The sequence below is a fragment of the Pygocentrus nattereri genome, chromosome 22, assembly GCF_015220715.1.
Source record: "Pygocentrus nattereri isolate fPygNat1 chromosome 22, fPygNat1.pri, whole genome shotgun sequence".
Classification (NCBI taxonomy): Eukaryota; Metazoa; Chordata; class Actinopteri; order Characiformes; family Serrasalmidae; genus Pygocentrus; species Pygocentrus nattereri.
The window spans coordinates 33,928,885-33,954,362 of record NC_051232.1 but is presented as its reverse complement, the minus strand read 5'-3'; the positions used below and the strand labels follow the sequence as shown (position 1 = coordinate 33,954,362).

The window sequence follows — 25,478 nt, the reverse complement described above, 5'->3', positions numbered from 1 at the left end:
ACATCAAAGCCATACATTACTAAACTGAGACCACAAATAAACATGTCGGTTATTAGGAGGAAACCTTTCATCTCCATTTTGGTCGTTTTTCAGTTTTTGGCATGTTTTGAAAATCCCTGTTGTTCTTCACATTGTTTGTAAATTTCATGATGAATGGACCAAAAGAAACGGCCCAAAATGACCTGGAAAGACGTCCGGTTCCATTGACTTCCATTAAATGTACAGTAGGTTTTTTCCTTCTCCTGTAAAGTCACTATTTTGTAAAAAGTTTGTAAAAAAAACATAAAAAGTTACCATATACCGCAAATAAACACATTAAGGTCCAATGTTTACACATTAAAGCTAGAAGTTACCATATTAAAGCCACAAATTCCTATACTGAGACCACGACTTACTGCACTGTAGTGAATAAAATCTGTTATGTTTAGTCCAGTTTCATTCAATTTGTATTGTAAAAGGGGAACTCCACCAATTTTTCAAAATATCTGCGTAAGTAAAGCATCAAGATGTAAACAGATCCGTTCAGAGCGGTTCTCTGTTCTAGATAACTGTTCCTTACCGAGACAGAACTGTTCCCAATGGTGGTGATAGGAACCAGACGTCTCCCTCTAAAAGGTCCTCACAGTGGTGGTGATAGGAACCAGACGTCTCCCTCTAAAAGCTCCTCACAGTGGAGGTGATGGGAACCAGACGTCCCTCTAAAAGCTCCTCACAGTGGTGGTGATGGGAACCAGACGTCCCTCTAAAAGCTCCTACAGAAAGTTCCTACATGAACTGGTTCTGAATTCACTGCCTGATGACTGAGACGCTGTTTTATGAGAGTTTAGAGAACTTCAACTCCATTCATGGTGGAGGGAGACATGCAGGGCGCTGTGCGGCAAAATAGTCCCCAAAGAAAACTCATTATTCCAGATTTTCCACTGTTTTCCATCATCAACATTCCATATAAGCTCAGAAGACTCGTGTAGGTTCTCTGGTGGTTCTGGATGGTAAATAAAGTGTCTATATCTGTGTTGTAGTCATGGAGACGCCTGGTTCCCATCACCACCACTGTAAAGACGTCTGTAAAGAACTGTAAAGAAGCCTTTCACACCAAACCCACCTGAACGACTGTGTTTACAGTGTAAACACTAAATTATGCAGACAGTAAATCACCACAAACCCCTTTGAAAATGAATGCAGCTCACTTTCTTCATAACCTGCATGTCGGCATTCATTAATACAGATACCTGGTCTACTCACTGTGAGCTCTCAGTGTGAGTGCATGAGCGACTGTCCTGATACTTTTGACGCACTCCACACTAAAATAAGTGGTACACTGAACCGCCTTGACTTGATTGTGTACATCATCTCCATAAAACGGGATTCGTGTGTCATGCATCATTTTACATACACGGCCTTACTGTGAATGATAATAATAATAATAATAATGATAATAATAATAATAATAATAATATCTTTATTTTCACACCAAAGTGCTCTTAAACTCCAATTAGACAATCACTGCAACGGCACTTCATGTCCACTTATTTATTGCTGCTGTACTGAATCAGTGCCTCCACTGTACCATCCACACGTCACTTTATACATTACCGGTATTTAGATGTACACCTCCTACCTCGTACTCACGCTGCTGTGGTCCATGCTGCTGTTATCTGTCCTCCCCTTTATTTGCACACTCTATTTATTGTTTATTACTTTGGGAGTTGACTGGACCGTGAGTCCAATGTTTCGTTCCACCTCATGTACCACATGTGATGTGAATGATAATAAAGCCCTATCTTATCTCATCGTTACAGTCAGGTGATAAAGCTTAATACAAACAGAAAAAACTGAGTATGAATTTAGAGTCATAAGAAAATGACACAGATCAAACTGAGATCAAACCCACGACATGTAGAGCTTTAATTACATGCTGAGCCAGAGAGATGTGTTTTTAGATGCTTCTTAAAAGTGAGTTCTGAGCCTGACTGTCTCATAAAAAGTGAGCATAAAAAATAACAAAAGGTGAAAGAAGGTGAAGCATAACGACTGAACGAGTCTCTCTATTAAACGACTGGTTCACCAGGAGAGACGCTGGAGGACTTTCACCTGAAATGAGTTCATGAAGCCAGTCTGGTTATAAAAATGATAACAGGACATCAGAGCCAGAATTCCTCTTTTAGTACTTTTACTTTATACTTAAGTACATTTGAAGGGAAATACTTTAGTACTTTTACTCAAGTGGAGGTCTAAAGGAGGAACTTCTACTTTTACTGGAGGAATATTTTACCTTGGGGGTCTCGACTTTAACTCCACCTCTGGTCACGTAAACATGAACGTGGTATTATTAAAAGTTTAGGATCTACACTCCCAGTTTCACTGAGCAATGAGGGAGAAATAAGATGTTATGAAATGTTGGTGTGGAGCGGTGCAGAGAGTTGCGTATGAACAAGAACATTAACAAAACTGTGGGTGCCGTTTTTCATTGATTTCACCTTCGGCGAATCTGTACGATCAAACTCACAACAATACTGTGCCAATACGAAGCGGATGCACCTGTTTTACACGCGCACTGGCGTAAACAGAAGCTATAAAGACACCGAGCTTTAGTTGTTTACTACTGACTCCGCCCACAAAATAAGCAATAACAGCACAGCCAGAGCAGAAGCAGCATACATACTGCAATAACACAGCGTATAACACTCATCACATCATTCCACCGCCTTAAAAGAACCCAGACGGCTTGTTTCTTTGTTTGGTTCTATTCTTTCCACTAGTTGTGACTTAAACACTGTGAAGTTTGGCCAGTAGGGGGAGCAGTGCACTCGTCGCTTGACATTAAACTCCACCTATGAGCAAAGGCATTGTCTGCATAAATAACTTCATGTAAATGAGGCGCTGGTAGGCTGGCGCTTGATTTCATGCACTGAAGCTGATTCGGTCTGATCATTGGTGGGCAATAAGACAATATTTCATGGTTATTCTGCTAAATTGCATCACAATATGCTTTTCTGAGAGTATCATGAATATCGTCAGTACTGAAAGTACACTGAGCATCTTTTTTTTATTACACAGAGCACAATTAGCCCTGTTTAATTGGACTGGACAGTGCAATTAGTGAAACACGGAATTAAAATCAAAGTTTTTATATTTATATTTTTTAAAAGGTAACATTACTGGTTATGTTTTGTCTGTTATTTTGAACGCTACTAAAGATTGTGTATTGCGAAAATGTCTTAAAGTATCACGAGACATTTCTGCCACATCGCCCTCCCCTAATTAATGGCTTTCACCCTGAAGACTTATGGGTAACTGAAGCGCACATGCCGCAAGGTCAGCATAAGGTCGGGGCATCGTTCCGAGTTTGTCCCAGCAGTTTTGCCGAGGATCGTAGCGATGAACCCATGGCATGTCTCGCGCAGAGTCAGCCGAAGACCCGCCCAGGATGTACAGCTGTCCATCGAGATAAGTGGCGGCAGGGGAGAGGTGAGGCCGAGGCAGGAGGGGCAGAGGTGTCCAGGAATTCCTGAGCAGATCGTAAGCCTCGCATTGTAACTGGTCGCTATACCCCACCCACATGGGCTGCAGCCCCCCAGCCACGACCAGTTGGTTTCCCACAGCCAGCATCACATGACCTGCACGCCCTGCTCCGCTTGCCATGGGAGCGCGGCTAGAGCAGCCGTAGACGGGGTCGTAGTGCCATAAAGAAGGAAGGCAGCGCAGACGAGAGTCACAACCACCGGAAACGTAGATCTCCCCGTCCAGCACCGCAGCTGCATGGCCACAGACGGGTGTGTCTAAAGAGTGAGCCAAGCTATCAGAGATGAAGATGAAGAGAAGGAAAAATTCAACCTTTAAAAACAGAAGTATCTATAAAATGGCAACAAACCTGCCCTTTGGGTTTAACAGAAGTTATACTGTGAGGAGATTCTTATTGGCTTATTACTAATTTTACTTATTAAAAATCAAGAAAAGTGGTGTAGAAGATATAAATGCCAAAAAAAATTATTTTGGACAGCATAAAATAAACGCAGTACAAATAAATGCTAAACAAAGAAATAATTATTATGTTTGCCGTTAAAGGAATACCCCAGCATCTTTCAACCCAATCTTTATCTGTCACACCCGAATACAGTGGCTGATGGCCAATCATTTCAGCACATTTCCCCACGGAAAGCACACTGACGGACTCGCTTCCAGTAGAAGATACAGGGCAGTTGCTGATACCTGGCAGCAAACGTTCAGGCAAAACACAGCACTTTACTTAATGTACTGTCAGTAAGTCAAGCCTTAAATTTCTACGTACGCGCTCAGGGACAGTAGTAACCTGCGGGCACTGATGAAGGACTAGAGGATGACCAACACAAACTGTGCAGCAGCAGATGAGCTGTCGTCTCTGACTTTACATCTACAAGGTGGACCCACAAGGTAGGAGTGTCTAATAGAGTGGACAGTGAGTGGACACAGTGTTTAAAAACTCCAGCAGCACTGCTGTGTCTAATCCACTCGCACCAGCACCACGTCAGTGTTACTTGCGTGCTGAGAATGACCCACCACCCAAACAGTACCTGCTCTGTGAGGGTCCATGGGGGTCCTGACCACTGAAGAACAGGGTAACAGAGTATCAGAGAAACTGATGGACTACAGTCTGTAACTGTAGAACTACAGAGTGGAACTATACGGTCAGTGGAGCTGATAAAGTGGACAGTGAGTGTGGAAACGAGGAGGTGGTCAGAATGTTATGTCTGATGGGTGTAATCTAATATGTTGTGAGACGGTTGGATACAATACGCTCCAAACTGCAGTATCCTTAATCGTCATGTACTACTAACTTTTTCTCGAAATTCATGTCATTCATGTCAATTTAACTTGCTCTATCAAATTGTGTCGCAGCGTCTAAGATTATATTGTATCGTTACTTAGTTTTAGCTTGGAACAATACAAACCGCATTTCTTTCAAATATTGTACTTTCAATAATGTAATGATGATGTGTGAAGGCCTAAATGTCTGTTCACACTATTGCAGCAAGGTATTCTGTATGACGGCAAGATCCGACTGAGCCATCGTTCAAGGTGGCAACCCAGGCGTTAGCAGAACTAACGTCATGTTAGGTTGAAAATGCTGGAGTATCTCTCTAAAACCAATTTGAGCTGCTTTGTTCCTACACAGCACTTCAACATTGTAGCGGTTCATCAAAGCATGAAGTGGGACTATACCTCCAGGTGTTATCTTCAGGTGTGTAGTACTCCACAGAATCCAGGCAATTCATGTCATCGTAGTTACCACCCAGGACAAACACCTTGCCCCCTTTACACACAGCAGCAAAGTAGTCTCTGGGACTGGCCATATCTGGCAAACACTCCCATTTTCCCTGGGCAGGGTCGTATCTGAAAACATGCAATCCATTTCAAGCTTTCTCAACCTCTTTGTTCTGTCTGCACATTCTTTATGAGGATTTATACATTAGACTAAGCATTACTACAGGGCTCGGGGATGTCACTGGTGACTTATGGGTGATGCATCAATGTGGCAGGGTTAGACCTGAGATAAATATACCACTAACTGAGATAAATATACCCCTAACTGAGATAAATATACCCCTAACTGAGATAAATATACCACTAACTGAGATAAATATACCCCTAACTGAGATAAATATACCACTAACTGAGATAAATATACCACTAACTGAGATAAATATACCCCTAACTGAGATAAATATACCCCTAACTGAGATAAATATACCACTAACTGAGATAAATATACCACTAACTGAGATAAATATACCACTAACTGAGATAAATATACCCCTAACTGAGATAAATATACCCCTAACTGAGATAAATATACCCCTAACTGAGATAAATATACCACTAACTGAGATAAATATACCACTAACTGAGATAAATATACCACTAACTGAGATAAATATACCCCTAACTGAGATAAATATACTACTACCTGAGATAAATATACCACTACCTGAGATAAATATACCACTGAGATAAATATACCACTAACTGAGATAAATATACCACTAACTGAGATAAATATACCACGAACTGAGATAAATATACCCCTAACTGAGATAAATATACCCCTAACTGAGATAAATATACCCCTAACTGAGATAAATATACCACTAACTGAGATAAATATACCCCTAACTGAGATAAATATACCCTAACTGAGATAAATATACCACTACCTGAGATAAATATACCCCTAACTGAGATAAATATACACCTAACTGAGATAAATATACCCCTAACTGAGATAAATATACCACTAACTGAGATAAATATACCACTAACTGAGATACATATACACCTAACTGAGATAAATATACCCCTAACTGAGATAAATATACACCTAACTGAGATAAATATACACCTAACTGAGATAAATATACCACTAACTGAGATAAATATACCCCTAACTGAGATAAATATACCACTAACTGAGATAAATATACCACTAACTGAGATAAATATACCACTAACTGAGATAAATATACACCTAACTGAGATAAATATACCACTAACTGAGATAAATATACCCCTAACTGAGATAAATATACCACTACCTGAGATAAATATACCCCTAACTGAGATAAATATACCCCTAACTGAGATAAATATACCTCTAACTGAGATAAATATACCACTACCTGAGATAAATATACCACTAACTGAGATAAATATACCACTACCTGAGATAAATATACCACTACCTGAGATAAATATACCACTGAGATAAATATACCACTAACTGAGATAAATATACCACTAACTGAGATAAATATACCACTAACTGAGATAAATATACCCCTAACTGAGATAAATATACCCCTAACTGAGATAAATATACCCCTAACTGAGATAAATATACCCCTAACTGAGATAAATATACCCTAACTGAGATAAATATACCACTACCTGAGATAAATATACCCCTAACTGAGATAAATATACACCTAACTGAGATAAATATACCCCTAACTGAGATAAATATACCACTAACTGAGATAAATATACCACTAACTGAGATACATATACACCTAACTGAGATAAATATACCCCTAACTGAGATAAATATACCCCTAACTGAGATAAATATACACCTAACTGAGATAAATATACACCTAACTGAGATAAATATACCACTAACTGAGATAAATATACCCCTAACTGAGATAAATATACCACTAACTGAGATAAATATACCACTAACTGAGATAAATATACACCTAACTGAGATAAATATACCACTAACTGAGATAAATATACCCCTAACTGAGATAAATATACCACTACCTGAGATAAATATACCCCTAACTGAGATAAATATACCCCTAACTGAGATAAATATACCTCTAACTGAGATAAATATACCACTACCTGAGATAAATATACCACTAACTGAGATAAATATACCCCTAACTGAGATAAATATACCACTAACTGAGATAAATATACCACTAACTGAGATAAATATACCCCTAACTGAGATAAATATACCACTAACTGAGATAAATATACCCCTAACTGAGATAAATATACCCCTAACTGAGATAAATATACCCCTAACTGAGATAAATATACCACTAACTGAGATAAATATACCACTAACTGAGATAAATATACCACTATCTGAGATAAATATACCCCTAACTGAGATAAATATACCACTAACTGAGATAAATATACCACTAACTGAGATAAATATACACCTAACTGAGATAAATATACCCCTAACTGAGATAAATATACCCCTAACTGAGATAAATATACCACTAACTGAGATAAATATACACCTAACTGAGATAAATATACCCCTAACTGAGATAAATATACCACTAACTGAGATAAATATACACCTAACTGAGATAAATATACCCCTAACTGAGATAAATATACCCCTAACTGAGATAAATATACCCCTAACTGAGATAAATATACACCTAACTGAGATAAATATACCCCTAACTGAGATAAATATACCCCTAACTGAGATAAATATACCACTACCTGAGATAAATATACCCCTAACTGAGATAAATATACCCCTAACTGAGATAAATATACCTCTAACTGAGATAAATATACCACTACCTGAGATAAATATACCACTAACTGAGATAAATATACCCCTAACTGAGATAAATATACCACTAACTGAGATAAATATACCACTAACTGAGATAAATATACCCCTAACTGAGATAAATATACCACTAACTGAGATAAATATACCCCTAACTGAGATAAATATACCACTACCTGAGATAAATATACCCCTAACTGAGATAAATATACCACTAACTGAGATAAATATACCCCTAACTGAGATAAATATACCACTACCTGAGATAAATATACCCCTAACTGAGATAAATATACCACTAACTGAGATAAATATACCCCTAACTGAGATAAATATACCACTACCTGAGATAAATATACCCCTAACTGAGATAAATATACCACTAACTGAGATAAATATACCACTAACTGAGATAAATATACCACTATCTGAGATAAATATACCCCTAACTGAGATAAATATACCACTAACTGAGATAAATATACACCTAACTGAGATAAATATACCACTAACTGAGATAAATATACCCCTAACTGAGATAAATATACCCCTAACTGAGATAAATATACCCCTAACTGAGATAAATATACACCTAACTGAGATAAATATACCCCTAACTGAGATAAATATACCACTAACTGAGATAAATATACCACTAACTGAGATAAATATACCACGAACTGAGATAAATATACCACGAACTGAGATAAATATACCCCTAACTGAGATAAATATACCACTAACTGAGATAAATATACCCCTAACTGAGATAAACATACCCCTAACTGAGATAAATATACCCCTAACTGAGATAAATATACCCTAACTGAGATAAATATACCACTACCTGAGATAAATATACCACTAACTGAGATAAATATACCCCTAACTGAGATAAACATACCCCTAACTGAGATAAATATACCCCTAACTGAGATAAATATACACCTAACTGAGATAAATATACACCTAACTGAGATAAATATACCACTAACTGAGATAAATATACACCTAACTGAGATAAATATACCACTACCTGAGATAAATATACCACTACCTGAGATAAATATACCCCTAACTGAGATAAATATACCACTAACTGAGATAAATATACCCCTAACTGAGATAAATATACCACTAACTGAGATAAATATACACCTAACTGAGATAAATATACCACTAACTGAGATAAATATACCCCTAACTGAGATAAATATACCACTAACTGAGATAAATATACCCCTAACTGAGATAAATATACACCTAACTGAGATAAATATACACCTAACTGAGATAAATATACCACTAACTGAGATAAATATACACCTAACTGAGATAAATATACCACTAACTGAGATAAATATACACCTAACTGAGATAAATATACCCTAACTGAGATAAATATACCACTAACTGAGATAAATATACACCTAACTGAGATAAATATACCACTACCTGAGATAAATATACCACTACCTGAGATAAATATACCACTAACTGAGATAAATATACCACTAACTGAGATAAATATACCCCTAACTGAGATAAACATACATCTAACTGAGATAAACATACATCTAACTGAGATAAATATACCCCTAACTGAGATAAATATACACCTAACTGAGATAAATATACCACTAACTGAGATAAATATACCACTAACTGAGATAAATATACACTAACTGAGATAAATATACCACTAACTGAGATAAATATACCACTAACTGAGATAAATATACCCCTAACTGAGATAAATATACCACTAACTGAGATAAATATACCCCTAACTGAGATAAATATACCACTAACTGAGATAAATATACACCTAACTGAGATAAATATACACCTAACTGAGATAAATATACACCTGAGATAAATATACCACTAACTGAGATAAATATACCCCTAACTGAGATAAATATACCCCTAACTGAGATAAATATACCACTAACTGAGATAAATATACCCCTAACTGAGATAAATATACCCCTAACTGAGATAAATATACCCCTAACTGAGATAAATATACCACTAACTGAGATAAATATACCACTAACTGAGATAAATATACCCCTAACTGAGATAAATATACCACTAACTGAGATAAATATACCACTAACTGAGATAAATATACCCCTAACTGAGATAAATATACCACTAACTGAGATAAATATACACCTAACTGAGATAAATATACCACTAACTGAGATAAATATACCCCTAACTGAGATAAATATACCACTAACTGAGATAAATATACCACTAACTGAGATAAATATACACCTAACTGAGATAAATATACCCCTAACTGAGATAAATATACCACTAACTGAGATAAATATACCACTAACTGAGATAAATATACCACTAACTGAGATAAATATACCCCTAACTGAGATAAATATACCACTAACTGAGATAAATATACCCCTAACTGAGATAAATATACCACTAACTGAGATAAATATACCACTAACTGAGATAAATATACCACTAACTGAGATAAATATACCCTAACTGAGATAAATATACCACTAACTGAGATAAATATACCACTAACTGAGATAAATATACCCCTAACTGAGATAAATATACATCTAACTGAGATAAATATACCCCTAACTGAGATAAATATACACCTAACTGAGATAAATATACACCTAACTGAGATAAATATACCACTAACTGAGATAAATATACCCCTAACTGAGATAAATATACCACTAACTGAGATAAATATACCACTACCTGAGATAAATATACCCCTAACTGAGATAAATATACCACTAACTGAGATAAATATACCCCTAACTGAGATAAATATACCACTAACTGAGATAAATATACACCTAACTGAGATAAATATACCACTAACTGAGATAAATATACCACTAACTGAGATAAATATACCACTAACTGAGATAAATATACCCCTAACTGAGATAAATATACCACTAACTGAGATAAATATACCCCTAACTGAGATAAATATACCACTACCTGAGATAAATATACCCCTAACTGAGATAAATATACCACTAACTGAGATAAATATACACCTAACTGAGATAAATATACCACTACCTGAGATAAATATACACCTAACTGAGATAATATACCACTAACTGAGATAAATATACACCTAACTGAGATAAATATACCACGAACTGGAGATAAATATACCACTACCTGAGATAAATATACCCCTAACTGAGATAATATACACTAACTGAGATAATATACCCTAACTGAGATAAATATACACCTAACTGAGATAAATATACACCTAACTGAGATAAATATACCACCTACCTGAGATAAATATACCACTAACTGAGATAAATATACCCTACTGAGATAAATATACCCCTAACTGAGATAAATATACACTAACTGAGATAAATATACACCCTAACTGAGATAAATATACCACCTAACTGAGATAAATATACCCCTAAACTGAGATAAATATACACCTAACTGAGATAATATACCACTAACTGAGATAAATATACCCTAACTGAGATAAATATACCACTAACTGAGATAAATATACCACTAACTGAGATAATATACCCCTAACTGAGATAAATATACCACTAACTGAGATAAATATACACCTAACTGAGATAAATATACCACTAACTGAGATAAATATACCCCTAACTGAGATAAATATACACCTAACTGAGATAATATACCACTAACTGAGATAAATATACCCCTAACTGAGATAAATATACCCTAACTGAGATAAATATACCACCTACTGAGATAAATATACCCCTACTGAGATAAATATACCCCTAACCTGAGATAAATATAACCACTAACTGAGATAATCTACCACGAACTGAGATAAATATACCCTAACTGAGATAAATATACCCCTAACTGAGATAAATATACCACCTAACTGAGATAAATATACCCCTAACTGAGATAAATATACCACTAACTGAGATAAATATACCACTAACTGAGATAAATATACCCCTAACTGAGATAAATATACCACGAACTGAGATAAATATACCACTAACTGAGATAAATATACACTAACTGAGATAAATTACCACTAACTGAGATAAATATACCACTAACTGAGATAAATCATACCCCTAACTGAGATAAATATACACCTAACTGAGATAAATATACCACTACTGAGATAATATACACCTAACTGAGATAAATATACCACTAACTGAGATAAATATACCACTACTGAGATAAATATACCCCTAACTGAGATAAATATACCACTAACTGAGATAAATATACCCTAACTGAGATAAATATACCACTACCTGAGATAAATATACCCCTAACTGAGATAAATATACACCTAACTGAGATAAATATACACCTAACTGAGATAAATATACCCCTAACTGAGATAAATATACCACTAACTGAGATAAATATACCCCTAACTGAGATAAATATACCCCTAACTGAGATAAATATACCCCTAACTGAGATAAATATACCCCTAACTGAGATAAATATACCACTAACTGAGATAAATATACACCTAACTGAGATAAATATACCACTAACTGAGATAAATATACACCTAACTGAGATAAATATACCCCTAACTGAGATAAATATACCACTAACTGAGATAAATATACACCTAACTGAGATAAATATACCACTAACTGAGATAAATATACCACTAACTGAGATAAATATACCACTACCTGAGATAAATATACCACTAACTGAGATAAATATACCCCTGAGATAAATATACATCTAACTGAGATAAACATACCCCTAACTGAGATAAATATACCCCTAACTGAGATAAATATACACCTAACTGAGATAAATATACACCTAACTGAGATAAATATACCACTAACTGAGATAAATATACACCTAACTGAGATAAATATACCACTAACTGAGATAAATATACCACTACCTGAGATAAATATACCCCTAACTGAGATAAATATACCACTAACTGAGATAAATATACCCCTAACTGAGATAAATATACCACTAACTGAGATAAATATACACCTAACTGAGATAAATATACCCCTAACTGAGATAAATATACCCCTAACTGAGATAAATATACCACTACCTGAGATAAATATACCCCTAACTGAGATAAATATACACCTAACTGAGATAAATATACACCTAACTGAGATAAATATACCCCTAACTGAGATAAATATACCACTAACTGAGATAAATATACCCCTAACTGAGATAAATATACCACTAACTGAGATAAATATACCCCTAACTGAGATAAATATACCCCTAACTGAGATAAATATACCACTAACTGAGATAAATATACCCCTAACTGAGATAAATATACCCCTAACTGAGATAAATATACCACTAACTGAGATAAATATACACCTGAGATAAATATACCACTGACTGAGATAAATATACACCTAACTGAGATAAATATACCCCTAACTGAGATAAATATACCACTAACTGAGATAAATATACACCTAACTGAGATAAATATACCACTAACTGAGATAAATATACCACTAACTGAGATAAATATACCACTAACTGAGATAAATATACCACTAACTGAGATAAATATACACCTAACTGAGATAAATATACCCCTAACTGAGATAAATATACCTCTAACTGAGATAAATATACCCCTAACTGAGATAAATATACCCTAACTGAGATAAATATACCACTAACTGAGATAAATATACCACTAACTGAGATAAATATACACCTAACTGAGATAAATATACCACTAACTGAGATAAATATACCACTAACTGAGATAAATATACCCCTAACTGAGATAAATATACCCTAACTGAGATAAATATACCACTAACTGAGATAAATATACCACTAACTGAGATAAATATACACCTAACTGAGATAAATATACCACTAACTGAGATAAATATACCACTAACTGAGATAAATGACACTTTAATGAGAGTAGAGTGAAGATAAAGCACACGCAAAGCTTTACCTCACTGCAGACTTCAGTATGTCCAGTTTTCCATAGTACTTGCGGCCCCCCAGTATGTACAGTATATTACTGAGCACGCACACGCAGTGGCGGAGTCGCGAGGGCCCCGGGAGCTGAGCCAGTGGCTCCCACTCCACAGTCCGAATGAGGCCCTCTCCACGCAGGAAGCGGCGGGCGAACCACAGGCAGCGGTTTGGCTCTCGCCGCTCGAAGTTCTCATTCACGCTGTCTCCCCCAACCAGCACCAACACCTGAGAGGGAGCAAAGAAGAGATAGATGGATGATCCGTCTGTCAATTCATTCCCTTTAAAACTCTATCAAACGGATAGTTCTGGTCCTAAAATCTGATTGGCTGAGCCGCGTTCAAAGCCCTTGTAAACCCCACGATATACTGGAATAATCTTTGGCTCTAGTGCTGCTCACATGGAGCACCGAGTGTCCGGATGAAGTAAGAACCTGTTTTTTTGTTTAAACTGAGTGGCTGATAATTTATGTTCTTAACTAGAACTGGGCTGGTCAGCTGGCTAACAGGCTAACAGGGCCAACAGCCTAAACAGCTCCATCATTAATATCACAGGCTTGAATTAAAGCACTTTCGGTCTAAAAAGTGTCACTTGACTGACTGACACACTTCAAATGTCCGTGTTTCAGTCAGAAGTCCAGTCACACCTCAAACGGCTCCGTACTCCCTAAATAGTGTTGTAGCTATGGCAGTGTAGAAATTCTAGCCTCTACAGTCAAACACTGCATCATGTATCGCGTGTGGACGTGTCTGAATCCCAAACGGCTTCTTAGCTGTATTCTTAGCTGCTTTAATACAGCAGTTAAATAAATACAGTAAGAAATGAATAAACTGGCCGTGAACGCGGCTTTAATATGTTTTAATGTTCAGCTCCTTCCTCCTAATTAGAGCTCCTTAACGAGCAGCTCGTTGCTACGTCAGAGTAACGAGCTCCGCCCACTCGCTGCTCAGTCTGCTGTAAGCCCCGCCTTTTGAAGTACAGACTGAGCCGTAAAACTGAGCCAATATCAGGTTCAGCTCAGTTTGGTCAGTTTGTCCAGATCAGTACTGATGTTGTTTTGTTCCAGCCGGTCTGTAAAGCTTCTTACAGCCCGTTTAGTTTGGCGAATGGTGTTGGGTTCATTTCTGGCTGATTCCAGGTTGTTCAGCTGTTCTTCTGTCTCAGCTGCCGACTGAAAAGCTGCTCAGTGGAGACGACAGTTTGGGAATTTAGCGTCGTCTCGTCTTCAGAGTCGGACCAAATCGGCTGTCGGTCAGATGTGATCTTAACAGTGTCCGTTTTCTGTTTGTGGCAAAGTACCACTGTAAAGACGTCTGTGTCTCTACAATCCACCACTTCACACCAAACCACTCTGAACGAATTTGTCAGCAGTACTCTAGCTACCTGATTTGGGGTTCGAGGTTTACATCCTACAGCTCTTTGATTTCCCTCTAGACGTTTCCTCACTGTCTCCAAGGCTGCTCTTCCTTCTGAGCTCCTACTCAGCAGTCTGCAGTTCTGTACCTGAGGGAATGAAAGCAGAACAAACACTAGTGGTACCATGCGGGCAGTGGCTTGTTCCAGTATAGGGAGGTCACAGTATTCAAAGTTCCTCAGTGTCTTCCCTGCTCTAGCACACAAATCACACTGTGATATTATCCAAGTAGCTAAATAAGAAGATTAAGAGCAGTGAAGATACTAAATCAGGGTTTCTTCCAGGCCACAGCTCTTCAGAGATCAATGTGTTCCCTCTTCTAACCCTCTAAATACACAGGCTAAATACAGAGACTTTGCTAATTAGCTGATGAGTTGAATCAGGCGTGTATATTGAGGCAGGAACCTAAACTCCGCAGGAGGTTCTCTAAGGTTTAAGGGTTTTTAAGTTGGGGGGCGTGACAGTGGTGCTACGAGGCATAAGCAGAGAACTTGTAGAGAGGAGAATTTCCACTCTGCAATGTCTTTCAGGTTCCTCAAACGCTAGAGGGCGCTCCTGGGCAAGTCCAAAATGTGTTGATATGGAGCACTTGAGCAAAATCGTAGTTTATAAATGCTTCAACATTTTTAATGTAAAAGAATTTATTAATTTCCTGAACAGCATAAAACATTTAAACTCCGCTGTTATATCTAAGAGCTTTTAAACTCGAGTTATAGGAGTTTAAAACGGTGCCTCATGTATATTCATGACGTAAGAGAGCGCAAACAGCCAATGAGCTGCTCCGCTCGCCCATCAATCATCCCACTCTAGCAGTAAAGCCCGCCTCCTGCTGCCCGAAACCCGTTTGCTATAGAATAAAGGAAACATACAGGCGAGTTTTCAGAGTTTTTTTAGTGAAACTCGTCCTCCTACTGTCTGAAATTAAAGGAAAGGTTTGGGATGTATCGGAATATGACTACTGAAAATACATACTCAGCATACAGAAATGAGATCCGTATTCAGCCCTAGTCATCTATTAACAAGGTCAGCTTGGGGCTCTGGTAAAAACCTCGATAACAGTTTATAGTCTTTCTAAGGCCCAAGCCCATTTCTTCTTCTCACCCCTACCCCTCGTTTTTGAGTGTTGCCCCTTGTTCCTGAGCTACAGGGCAGTGGTTGAGATCTTCCTCTGAAATGAGCCCCTCTAATAAAAGAGCATCACTTCATTAACAGCTACTAGTGCCGCTCTGTAGGCGACCCTGCCCGTCTGCAGGGACAGCAGAGGAGGGGAAAGTTCAGCTCCTCACTGCTGGGCTTTAGTTACATTTAGGGGTCAGACGCCTTCAAAGAGGGGGGCAGTTATTTATCATCACCGTCATCAGATCAGACGTCTGATCAGTTGCAACAGAGAAAAAGGAGCCAGTAGTGCAGCATTTTATAAAATACCATCAAAAACTGTGAACACAGTGATTTTTATTCAGTGTTTGTCACTAAATCCAGTTAAACAGGACTAATTTTGCTCTGCTTATGATGAAACGTGCAGTTGGTCAGCTTTAACACACCGACGATACACATGATACGGTCAGAAACGATACTGCATTGTATTGTGGCATAATTTATCACAATAATGATTCATATTTGTGGGTTTCTTTGGTCTCTTGCTCAGCCAACTTGCTGGTTTTTCTTTTCCTCTCATAACTCTCTGTTTGGAGTCTCTGAAAAATCTCTGTTTGAAGGGTGATGTAGCCCCAACACTTCGCCCAGCCCCTCTATCTCCGCACAAACCAACACACCCTACCCCTAGACGTGAAAGGGCAAAACTGAGGGGTAGGCCTAAGTGGCAGGGTCGAGGGGGGAAATGGGACTGGGCCAAAGTCTCTGTACCTCCTGCTTTCTTTTATTTACATGCATTAGCCTGAAGCCAACTGATAAAAAGCACCCATGGTGAATGCAAACAACTTTGGAAAATGGAAAATCAACTAATTGTTTTCAGGCAATTATTCAAAATCAGTTACAGGCCTAACTGCAATGCAGATGGGTCAAAATACTAACAGTATATTGTCCAACTGATATTTGTGTTTTTTGGCAAAAATCTGCTGAAGCCAAGAGTGCATCTCTAAAGTTCACGACAGGTTCACACCAACACACCTGATTTAACTCAATATTTAGTGACCAAAACGGCTTGTTAATTAGCTGACTGCTTGAATCAAGTGTGCTGGAATTGAGGTGGACGATATATATTTCTACAAGTTTGCAGCTGTTTACAGACCAAAAATATCCAGAAGTGTCATATTTACACAACAATATCAAAAAACATATTCATTCAATTCAATTTTCATTTACTGTACTGCAATAAATCCAGTGAAACGGGACTAATAATGCGCTCCTTTTAATTAACCATGCAGTAGGTCAGTGTCCGTGTTTACATGCGAAGATTTTCAGATTAAGACTGAGGTGTTTCTCACTCTACTCAACAATCTGATGAACATTTTTGTTTACAGGCTCACTACAAGATCCAAAATGACGTGCAGGCATAGAGAACCACTCAGTGTAGACGTTACCACAACAACCAGCATCACGCGAGTCCAGTCAGAGTGAGATGAGCAGCAGTGAGCAGTGATTGTGTTTTTAACTGCTTTAAAATGACGTCAGACTCAGGAAAACGTCCTTCACACGTCCTTATTAAAGAAGGCCGAGAGGAAGACGTCGTGCTCTGAGACGCATAAGCCGGACGTCCGTCCCACCGCCGTCTTTTAAAGATCAGAGCATGAACTTCGTCTCCTCTGCAGACCAGTTTCTGCTCCGCCGTGTTGAACGGTATAAACTCTCACTGTGACGCGACGCTCATGCAGAACGGACTGAAACTTTCCGATAGGGAATGTAATCGGATTCAGACGTTTACACGGATATTATTCTTATATTTAACGGATTATTTACAGGATTACCCACCTCGTGCAGTCAGATAGAAGCTGTATTCTGGATGGCCTCAATCAGACTAGACTATTCCGACTGAGGTGTTTACATGGACGGATTCTATTCCGATTGAGCCATTAGTCAGATTATTAAAGAAATATTTGGCTGCATGTAAACTTGGCTAGTGTCCATTAACTACAGACAATATCCACAGTGTGCTCAGACAAAGCATACTGTGATATAAATAATCACGATAACGATAAATATCATCATATCTCACAGCGCTAACCTGAGCAGGGCTGTACAGAGTTGTTTTTAATAGAAGGAACACTGCACTAAGTCTGTAGTGCATTATTTTGTATGTGTATTTGAAGATCCTGGGTTACCACATTATTTCTGTGTATTTGATATTATCAAGCTTCTCAGAAAAGGTGCTCTGCCATCAGTTGCCTCGGTCCTACGTTCATATCAGTATGGCAGATTTACCAGAATTCTTATTGAAATTCCGATCCTTATACTGCTGTACCTCCATCAGCTCTGCAGGGGTCATCAGGGGAAAGCGGATCCTCTGGAGAAGCCCTGGAAGACTCCCCAACCTCTGCGCTTTATCCTCCTCTACCCATGTCACAGCTGCTCTGAACACTGCCACCTACAGAGAGAGCGGATGAGGTGCAGTGAGTGTAATCGCACTGTGAAGGGCCCATTTAGACATGAACAGTGCTTTTGTGGAAACTGTCAACCCAAGTAAGCTTAGCTGGAGGTGGTCAATATAAACACCAGCAAGATGTGCTTAGTGGAGCATGTGCACCTAGAAAATACGACTTAGAACAGAACAGAATGTCTTCGTTGTTGCTGCACAGCAGTACAGTGAAATTGAGGGTGCTGTACCTGATGGTGCTAGAAGTGTAAATTCACACAAATATATTATAAATCTACTGAAAAAAGGACGTTAACAGCATTCATGCAAGAACATGCATACACCACACTGAGGTCGGCGATTTGGCAAAAACATAAGACTGCGATTCTTCAATTTTCGCGATGCACAGTAAGTCACATTATTTATTTATTTGTTTTTAATAATTTTTTAATAACAACAGAGAAAAATGAGCCAGTAGTGCTACATTTCATAAAATACTATCAAAACTGTAAACAGGTGAATTGTATCCAGTATTTGTCACTAAATCCAGTCAAACAGGACTAATTATTACTAAGTTATTAATAACTATTCATGATGAAACGTGCAGTTGGTCAGTGTTAACACACTGACGATACGCATGATATGATCAGAAAAGCATGTTGTGTTGTTCCATAATTTATCACAATAATGATATATATCGTCTTACTGCCCAGCCCTACAGAACAATATTTCAAACAACAGGGTTTTTTTTTTTTGTAAGTGTAAATTTAGGCGTTCGGGTTTGGGACAGACTCCTCTCAATAGAAAGATCACTATAAATGATGATTTTGCATATCGCTGCTGTTTGAAGAAAACCACGTATCTGTTGTATTTGTCGTTTTTCCACATAATTTGAAAATGCCTGTTGTTCTGTACCTCGTTTTTAAATTTCATGAAGGATGGACTAAAAGAAACGGCCCAAAACCACTTGGAAAAAATTCTGGTTCCATTGACATACATTGAAAGTAAAGCATGTTTTTCCCTTCTCTTGTAAAGTCACTGTTACAGCAATATATATATATATATATATATATATTATCATCTCTATTAATGCCTTGGGTATAAATAGATCAGGACATAAACCTTGTAAATATTTAAGATCTAAAAACTTTATTTTTTTTTTTCATAGTTTTTTTAAAATCTTCTTTTAGGAATCTTGCGCAATCAATGGTAAATCCAATGTGACCCAAAATATATTGTAAAATTTTAACAGTTAATCAACGTTTTGCTTTTTTCAATATGGCATTAGAGTGAATAAAGAGTGTTTCACTGGGTAAAAGCCTCTCAAACAGAACATCTACCTGTAAACTGGTCACTCTGCTTCCACAGCTGTGCAGTTATATATAGCTGTGTATTGCGTCTGCTGTCCACTGAGTGCAATCTATTACACTTGATATTGCCATTCGCAACCTTTACAGTACCGCACACAAGTCTTAGGCACCTAACCAAGATGTTTAAAACCATATAAGTGAGTTTTAAGCTCTAAAACTCTAAATAAATTTGCATAAACACAAACAAAAACGAATACAATAAAAATGAACAGAAAGTAAGACAAAAGTGGATTAAGTAGTTCCAGATTTCACATCAATGTGCCCTTTTATATCTGGATTACAGCTTAGCACTCATAATAATGTTCCAACCCAGGAGTGTCCAAATCTTCTTAACAGAGGCCGGTGTGGCTGCAGGACTACAAGACTGCGGCTAACTGATTAAACAAGTGGAATCAGGTGTACATGAGCTTGTTTGGAATGAAACCTGTAGCCGCTTTGGCCCTGTGTGAATAAGACTGGAGACCCAATCAGACGTTTCTCTGGGTAAACCCGATGTATAAAATGTATGCAAATGGAAAATGGAAGTCTCTCATGATGCAAAGAAACCTTTAATTATGCAAAGCTTCTTTGAGTGTTCATGGTTCTGTATAGAACCATTTTCCTTACTAAAGATGGCCAGGAGAACCATCTTTTTCAAGAGTCCAGGGTTTGTGAGGTCCGTGTTTAATGTGGCATGACTGGTGAATCGTGTCTGCGTATTAAAATATTATGCTAAATATCGCGTGCTGTGAAAAGTTCTTTAAGTATGGTGGTATATGTGGTTGTTGTAGTGTAGCGGGTATGACCTTTGCCCTCTGTGCGGTAGCCTAGGGTTTGACGCCCTGCCTGGGCAAACACCCGAGGCTATACCAATAGAGAGTCCTTGGGCTAGACTCCGAACACTTGGCCCACTAATGTAAACTGTAAGTTGCTCTGGATGAAGGTGTCTGCCAAATGCTGTAAATATATATGACATTTTTGCCTTATTGCCCATCTAATAAAATGTACCTAGTATCTAATAAACTGGCCACGCAGAAGTTTAGGTCTCTGGCCTCACCTCACTGTCTGCACTCAGTGCATCTCTCTCCAGCAGACGTTCCAGCAGGGAGCAGGACAGGTCCTTGAACTTCTCCCCCTCTGAGACCCTCTGAAAGTGGGCCAAAGCATAGTCCTCTGCTGCCCTACCCAGCTGCTCCAGACCGTAAGTCTCGGCGAGAGACAGCGCGTCCAAACATGAGCCGTCATCCATGTAATCCTGTAGGAAGTTTAGGCAGAGCGTGAGCGCCCCCTGCAGCTGAAACTGCATGGCTGATTCCGCCAGGTCCCACACATTTTTCCAGCCCAGCTTCAGCTCTCCGGAGTAGATGAATTCGAGCAGTGATCGCAGCACGCTGGCTTCAACGCCTCGCAGACGTACCACCTCCTCTTCAGACTCACGTAACCCTCCGCAGAAGAGGGCCCGGAAGTAGTCCCCTCCAGCAGCGAGGATAACGCGATGGGCTAAGACAGGGAGGGACAACAACAGTGATTAGCATATGCCCCTTCAAAAAAAAAAACTCCATGGGGTGTTGCACTGGTGCAAGTGGATCAGACACAGCAGTGCTGCTGGAGTTTTTAAACACTGTGTCCACTCACTGTCGGTGTGTGCATATAGAATTGTGTAGAATTGAGGTCCCATTGATTGCTGTTTGAGTAGGAGAGTCAGAACGCACATCCTTGAGGGGGCGCTGGAGACCCTCTGTGGTGTGAAAGAAGCCAGGATGGACAAAATACAAATAAAATTAATGTTTTTACAAAGTTCAGACACTTAAACGCTGCACAAGCCCAGAAGACCATGGTTTACAAGGAGTTTTGTACTCGTGCCAGAAAAGGATGCTCAGTGGCAGATAGTCTTAATACCTCCAGTAAAATCTCCTATTATCATGCACTGTATTTCCAAAAGTTTTCACTCCCCCATCCAGATCACTGAGTTCAGGTGTTCCAGTGACTTCCATGGCCACAGGTGTATAAAGCCGAGCCCCTCGGCCTGCAGACTGCTTCTACAGACATTAGTGAAAGAATGGGTCGCTCTCAGGAGCTCAGTGAATTCCAGCGTGGTGCCGTGATCGGACGCCACCTGTGCAGCAAGTCCAGTCGTGAAATTTCCTCACTACTAAATATTCCACCTATGGATTAAGAATGGGAAGTCACTCAAGCTCATGTGTGTGTGAAGACAGCCGAGCGACTACTTTTGGAAATATAGTGTAGATGCATAAAGGAGTTTAATTCCAAACATATTTTCATTTTTAATTTTACTGTAAAATGCAGGTTCAGTAAACTTTGTCACATCATATTACCAAAGCTCTTTTATACACATGCAGTAAAAATATAGATCTTATTTAGCCATTTTAACATACCTCCATATGCAGTTCTGTAAAAATAGTATTAAATTGTACAATAAACACGGAAATTGAACTACCATGATAAAAAAATGCAAAAATGACGTAATATTTTATGTAAGATCATTTTAATACAGCCAATATTTCTTTAAAAGAGCACAACTCTCAGGACTGAGGAGGACACGTCTCTTGTTGTTATGCCAAGTAAGCTGATTGGCTGATCTAGCCAGGCTAGCAAAATGATCAAATGAGCAACGAAAGATTTAAATATTGATAAAGTTTTTCAAGTGTTCTGATCACTGATGACATTAACATTAGTCATTTGCACAGGTGGACAGTAACTGAGTATCTGAGTAAATGTAATTAGTTTCTGTACTTTAGTATTTTTGGTGTATCTGTACTGAAGTTTCTCCATTTCTGGGCGACTTTCTCCTTTCACTCCACTACATTTCAGAGTCTAATATCCGACTTTTTCCTCCTACATTTTGAGAAATCTGTCGTTCCTTTTGGTTTCTGTGTGTATAAAAACGTCACATGTCAAAACGAAAGAAGCGCAAAGCCAGAGCACCAATCAGGGCCCAGCGGTCACTTTGTTCAGAGCTGGTTTTGACCTGTCGGTCATACCGACCCAGTGCAGCACGCGGTTCAACGTCAGCGCAGCAGCGTAAAACTTTGGGAGAGTCTGTTCAACATAAATGATGAACTAACCTAACTTTGTGTAAATAGAGCTCAATATAGAAATATGTCCACATATGCAGTCGAGACTGACGCGGCTTTTTTCTGAATTTCTACAAACACCATTTCATTTTATAGTAAATGAGTTTGGGCTGGTTTATGTTTATGAACAGACGCCTACAGATCAACATAGTAAAGGAGCTCATCTGTGATCCTGAGTTTAAAGCCAGTTTTTATTCAACTTAAACTTGGAACTAAGTTGTAAATAAATCTGAAACTGAAACTTTGCTTGTGTGTAAAAAGTGATTTCAGAGCCACTCGGTTCTCCCTGATGGAAACTGTTTACCTTCAGTGTTTTGTGCTTCTGATCATTTTAATAGACGTCAGCGTCACTAATTAATGACCTTCTATTAAAAGACTGGTTTACCAAGAGAGACGCTGGAGGACTTTCACCTGAAATGAGTTCATGAAGCCAGTCTGGTTATAAAAATGATAACAGGACATCAGAGCCAGAATTACTCTTTTAGTACTTTTACTTTATACTTAAGTACATTTGAAGGGAAATACTTTAGTACTTTTACTCAAGTGGAGGTCTAAAGGGAGGAACTTCTACTTTTACTGGAGGAATATTTTACCTTGGGGGTCTCGACTTTAACTCGAGTACATGGCTCCTGTACCTCGTCCACCGCTGGTCACTGGTGCCACTACACATCACTGGTGTTATATAAATACAGTGTAACACCAACGATGGTGACTCCAGTGACATTTTGGGTAAAACTGAGGATTCTGTAAATTGGCTGACTCATTGTTGGTCAGGTGACATTTTCATTTTAATTACCCAGCCATTAAAGCACAAAACAGTTGTTTCAGATCTCTCACAATCACATCTTTCACAGATCTATTCAAATGCACCCAAGAGGTAAACAAGCGCAATCAGATTCAAGTGTTTCGTCATTTATATAGAAAAGATAAAAAACTATGACAAACAAATAAAATACACAAATTTGAGGTCATTTTTGGTGAATGTTGCAAAAATGTAACCACAGGCCTTAATGTTCACCACCTTCAGCATTAATGACCCAACGGTCCCATTTACTCCATTATAATCCAAAAAAATCCAACCTTATATTTGGGTCATTCTACAGAAACGTCCACTCTATCTGTCTCTCCATAGGTGTCACTGGTGTTACCGATCCTCACTGGTGTTCCTCATAATGAAGGAAACATCAGAGACGTTTTTGATGATCAAAGCATTTTACAGAACATCAAACCACACGCTGTCCATCAGGGAACGTCCACTAAAATATGGAATTTAATCCATTTGTGTTCCTATTTTTTCACAGTGACCTCAGAATAAAGTTGGTCGCACCAGTGACGTCAGCTAAAAGCTTCATATGAGATCATGAGCTGAATGAGAAGATCTCTGAGAACTGAGAGACACAGTGGACTCACCATGAGCTTCTCTTCATAGATCCTCAGACAACAGGTCAAAGGAGGTCGAGTGACGTCATCGGCGTGACTTTTATTTCAAAATAAGAGATTTTTAGTAACGCAGTAACACCAGAGACACGACTCCTGGGGGACTTTTATTATATATTTTATAATATTTATTTTGCATTTGTTTCTTTATGTCACTTAATTCATATATTCCACAGTCATGTAGAGATTATTGCAGTTAAAATGGCAGACTTTTTTTTTTTTCTTCAAAATACGGCCTCAGCCTTCACACACGACTGTGGGGACGAGCTCTTCTGTGGTGACTGGAATTCTATATGATTGATTTAAAAACCAATATTGCTAAATTGAGGCTTGAGAAGGTGTAACTGTTAAAATAACTTACCGTTTTATCTTAAAATGTAAATAAAATGAGGTGGTGGTGGTGATGGGGGAGCGGGGGTTTGCGTGTTTTTAGGACAGATGCCAAAATTCAGTGCTACAGGTTTTGTTCCTAACAAAGCTTTTAGCGATTCTTATGAACACAACGCTTTTAATGTCCATCAGTAGGATGTAGAATCTTTAA

At 38.2% G+C, this 25,478-nt stretch overlaps 1 protein-coding gene across 1 annotated transcript in view; it reads right to left on the bottom strand.

Annotated features, from left to right (window-relative positions):
* Positions 1–2,262: 2,262 nt before the first annotated feature.
* The window catches only part of LOC108443824 (kelch-like protein 33), a 35,683-nt gene continuing 12,467 nt past the window's right edge, over positions 2,263–25,478 (bottom strand). Inside the window, exons 3-8 of the mRNA XM_017724685.2 lie at positions 21,463–21,905; positions 18,946–19,068; positions 15,497–15,616; positions 14,091–14,341; positions 5,200–5,370; positions 2,263–3,796 (exon numbers count right to left, since the gene is read on the bottom strand). Of these exons, the coding sequence (XP_017580174.2) occupies positions 3,262–3,796; positions 5,200–5,370; positions 14,091–14,341; positions 15,497–15,616; positions 18,946–19,068; positions 21,463–21,905 (1,643 nt within the window). The 3' untranslated portion in view covers positions 2,263–3,261. The remainder of the gene's footprint in view (positions 3,797–5,199; positions 5,371–14,090; positions 14,342–15,496; positions 15,617–18,945; positions 19,069–21,462; positions 21,906–25,478) is intronic.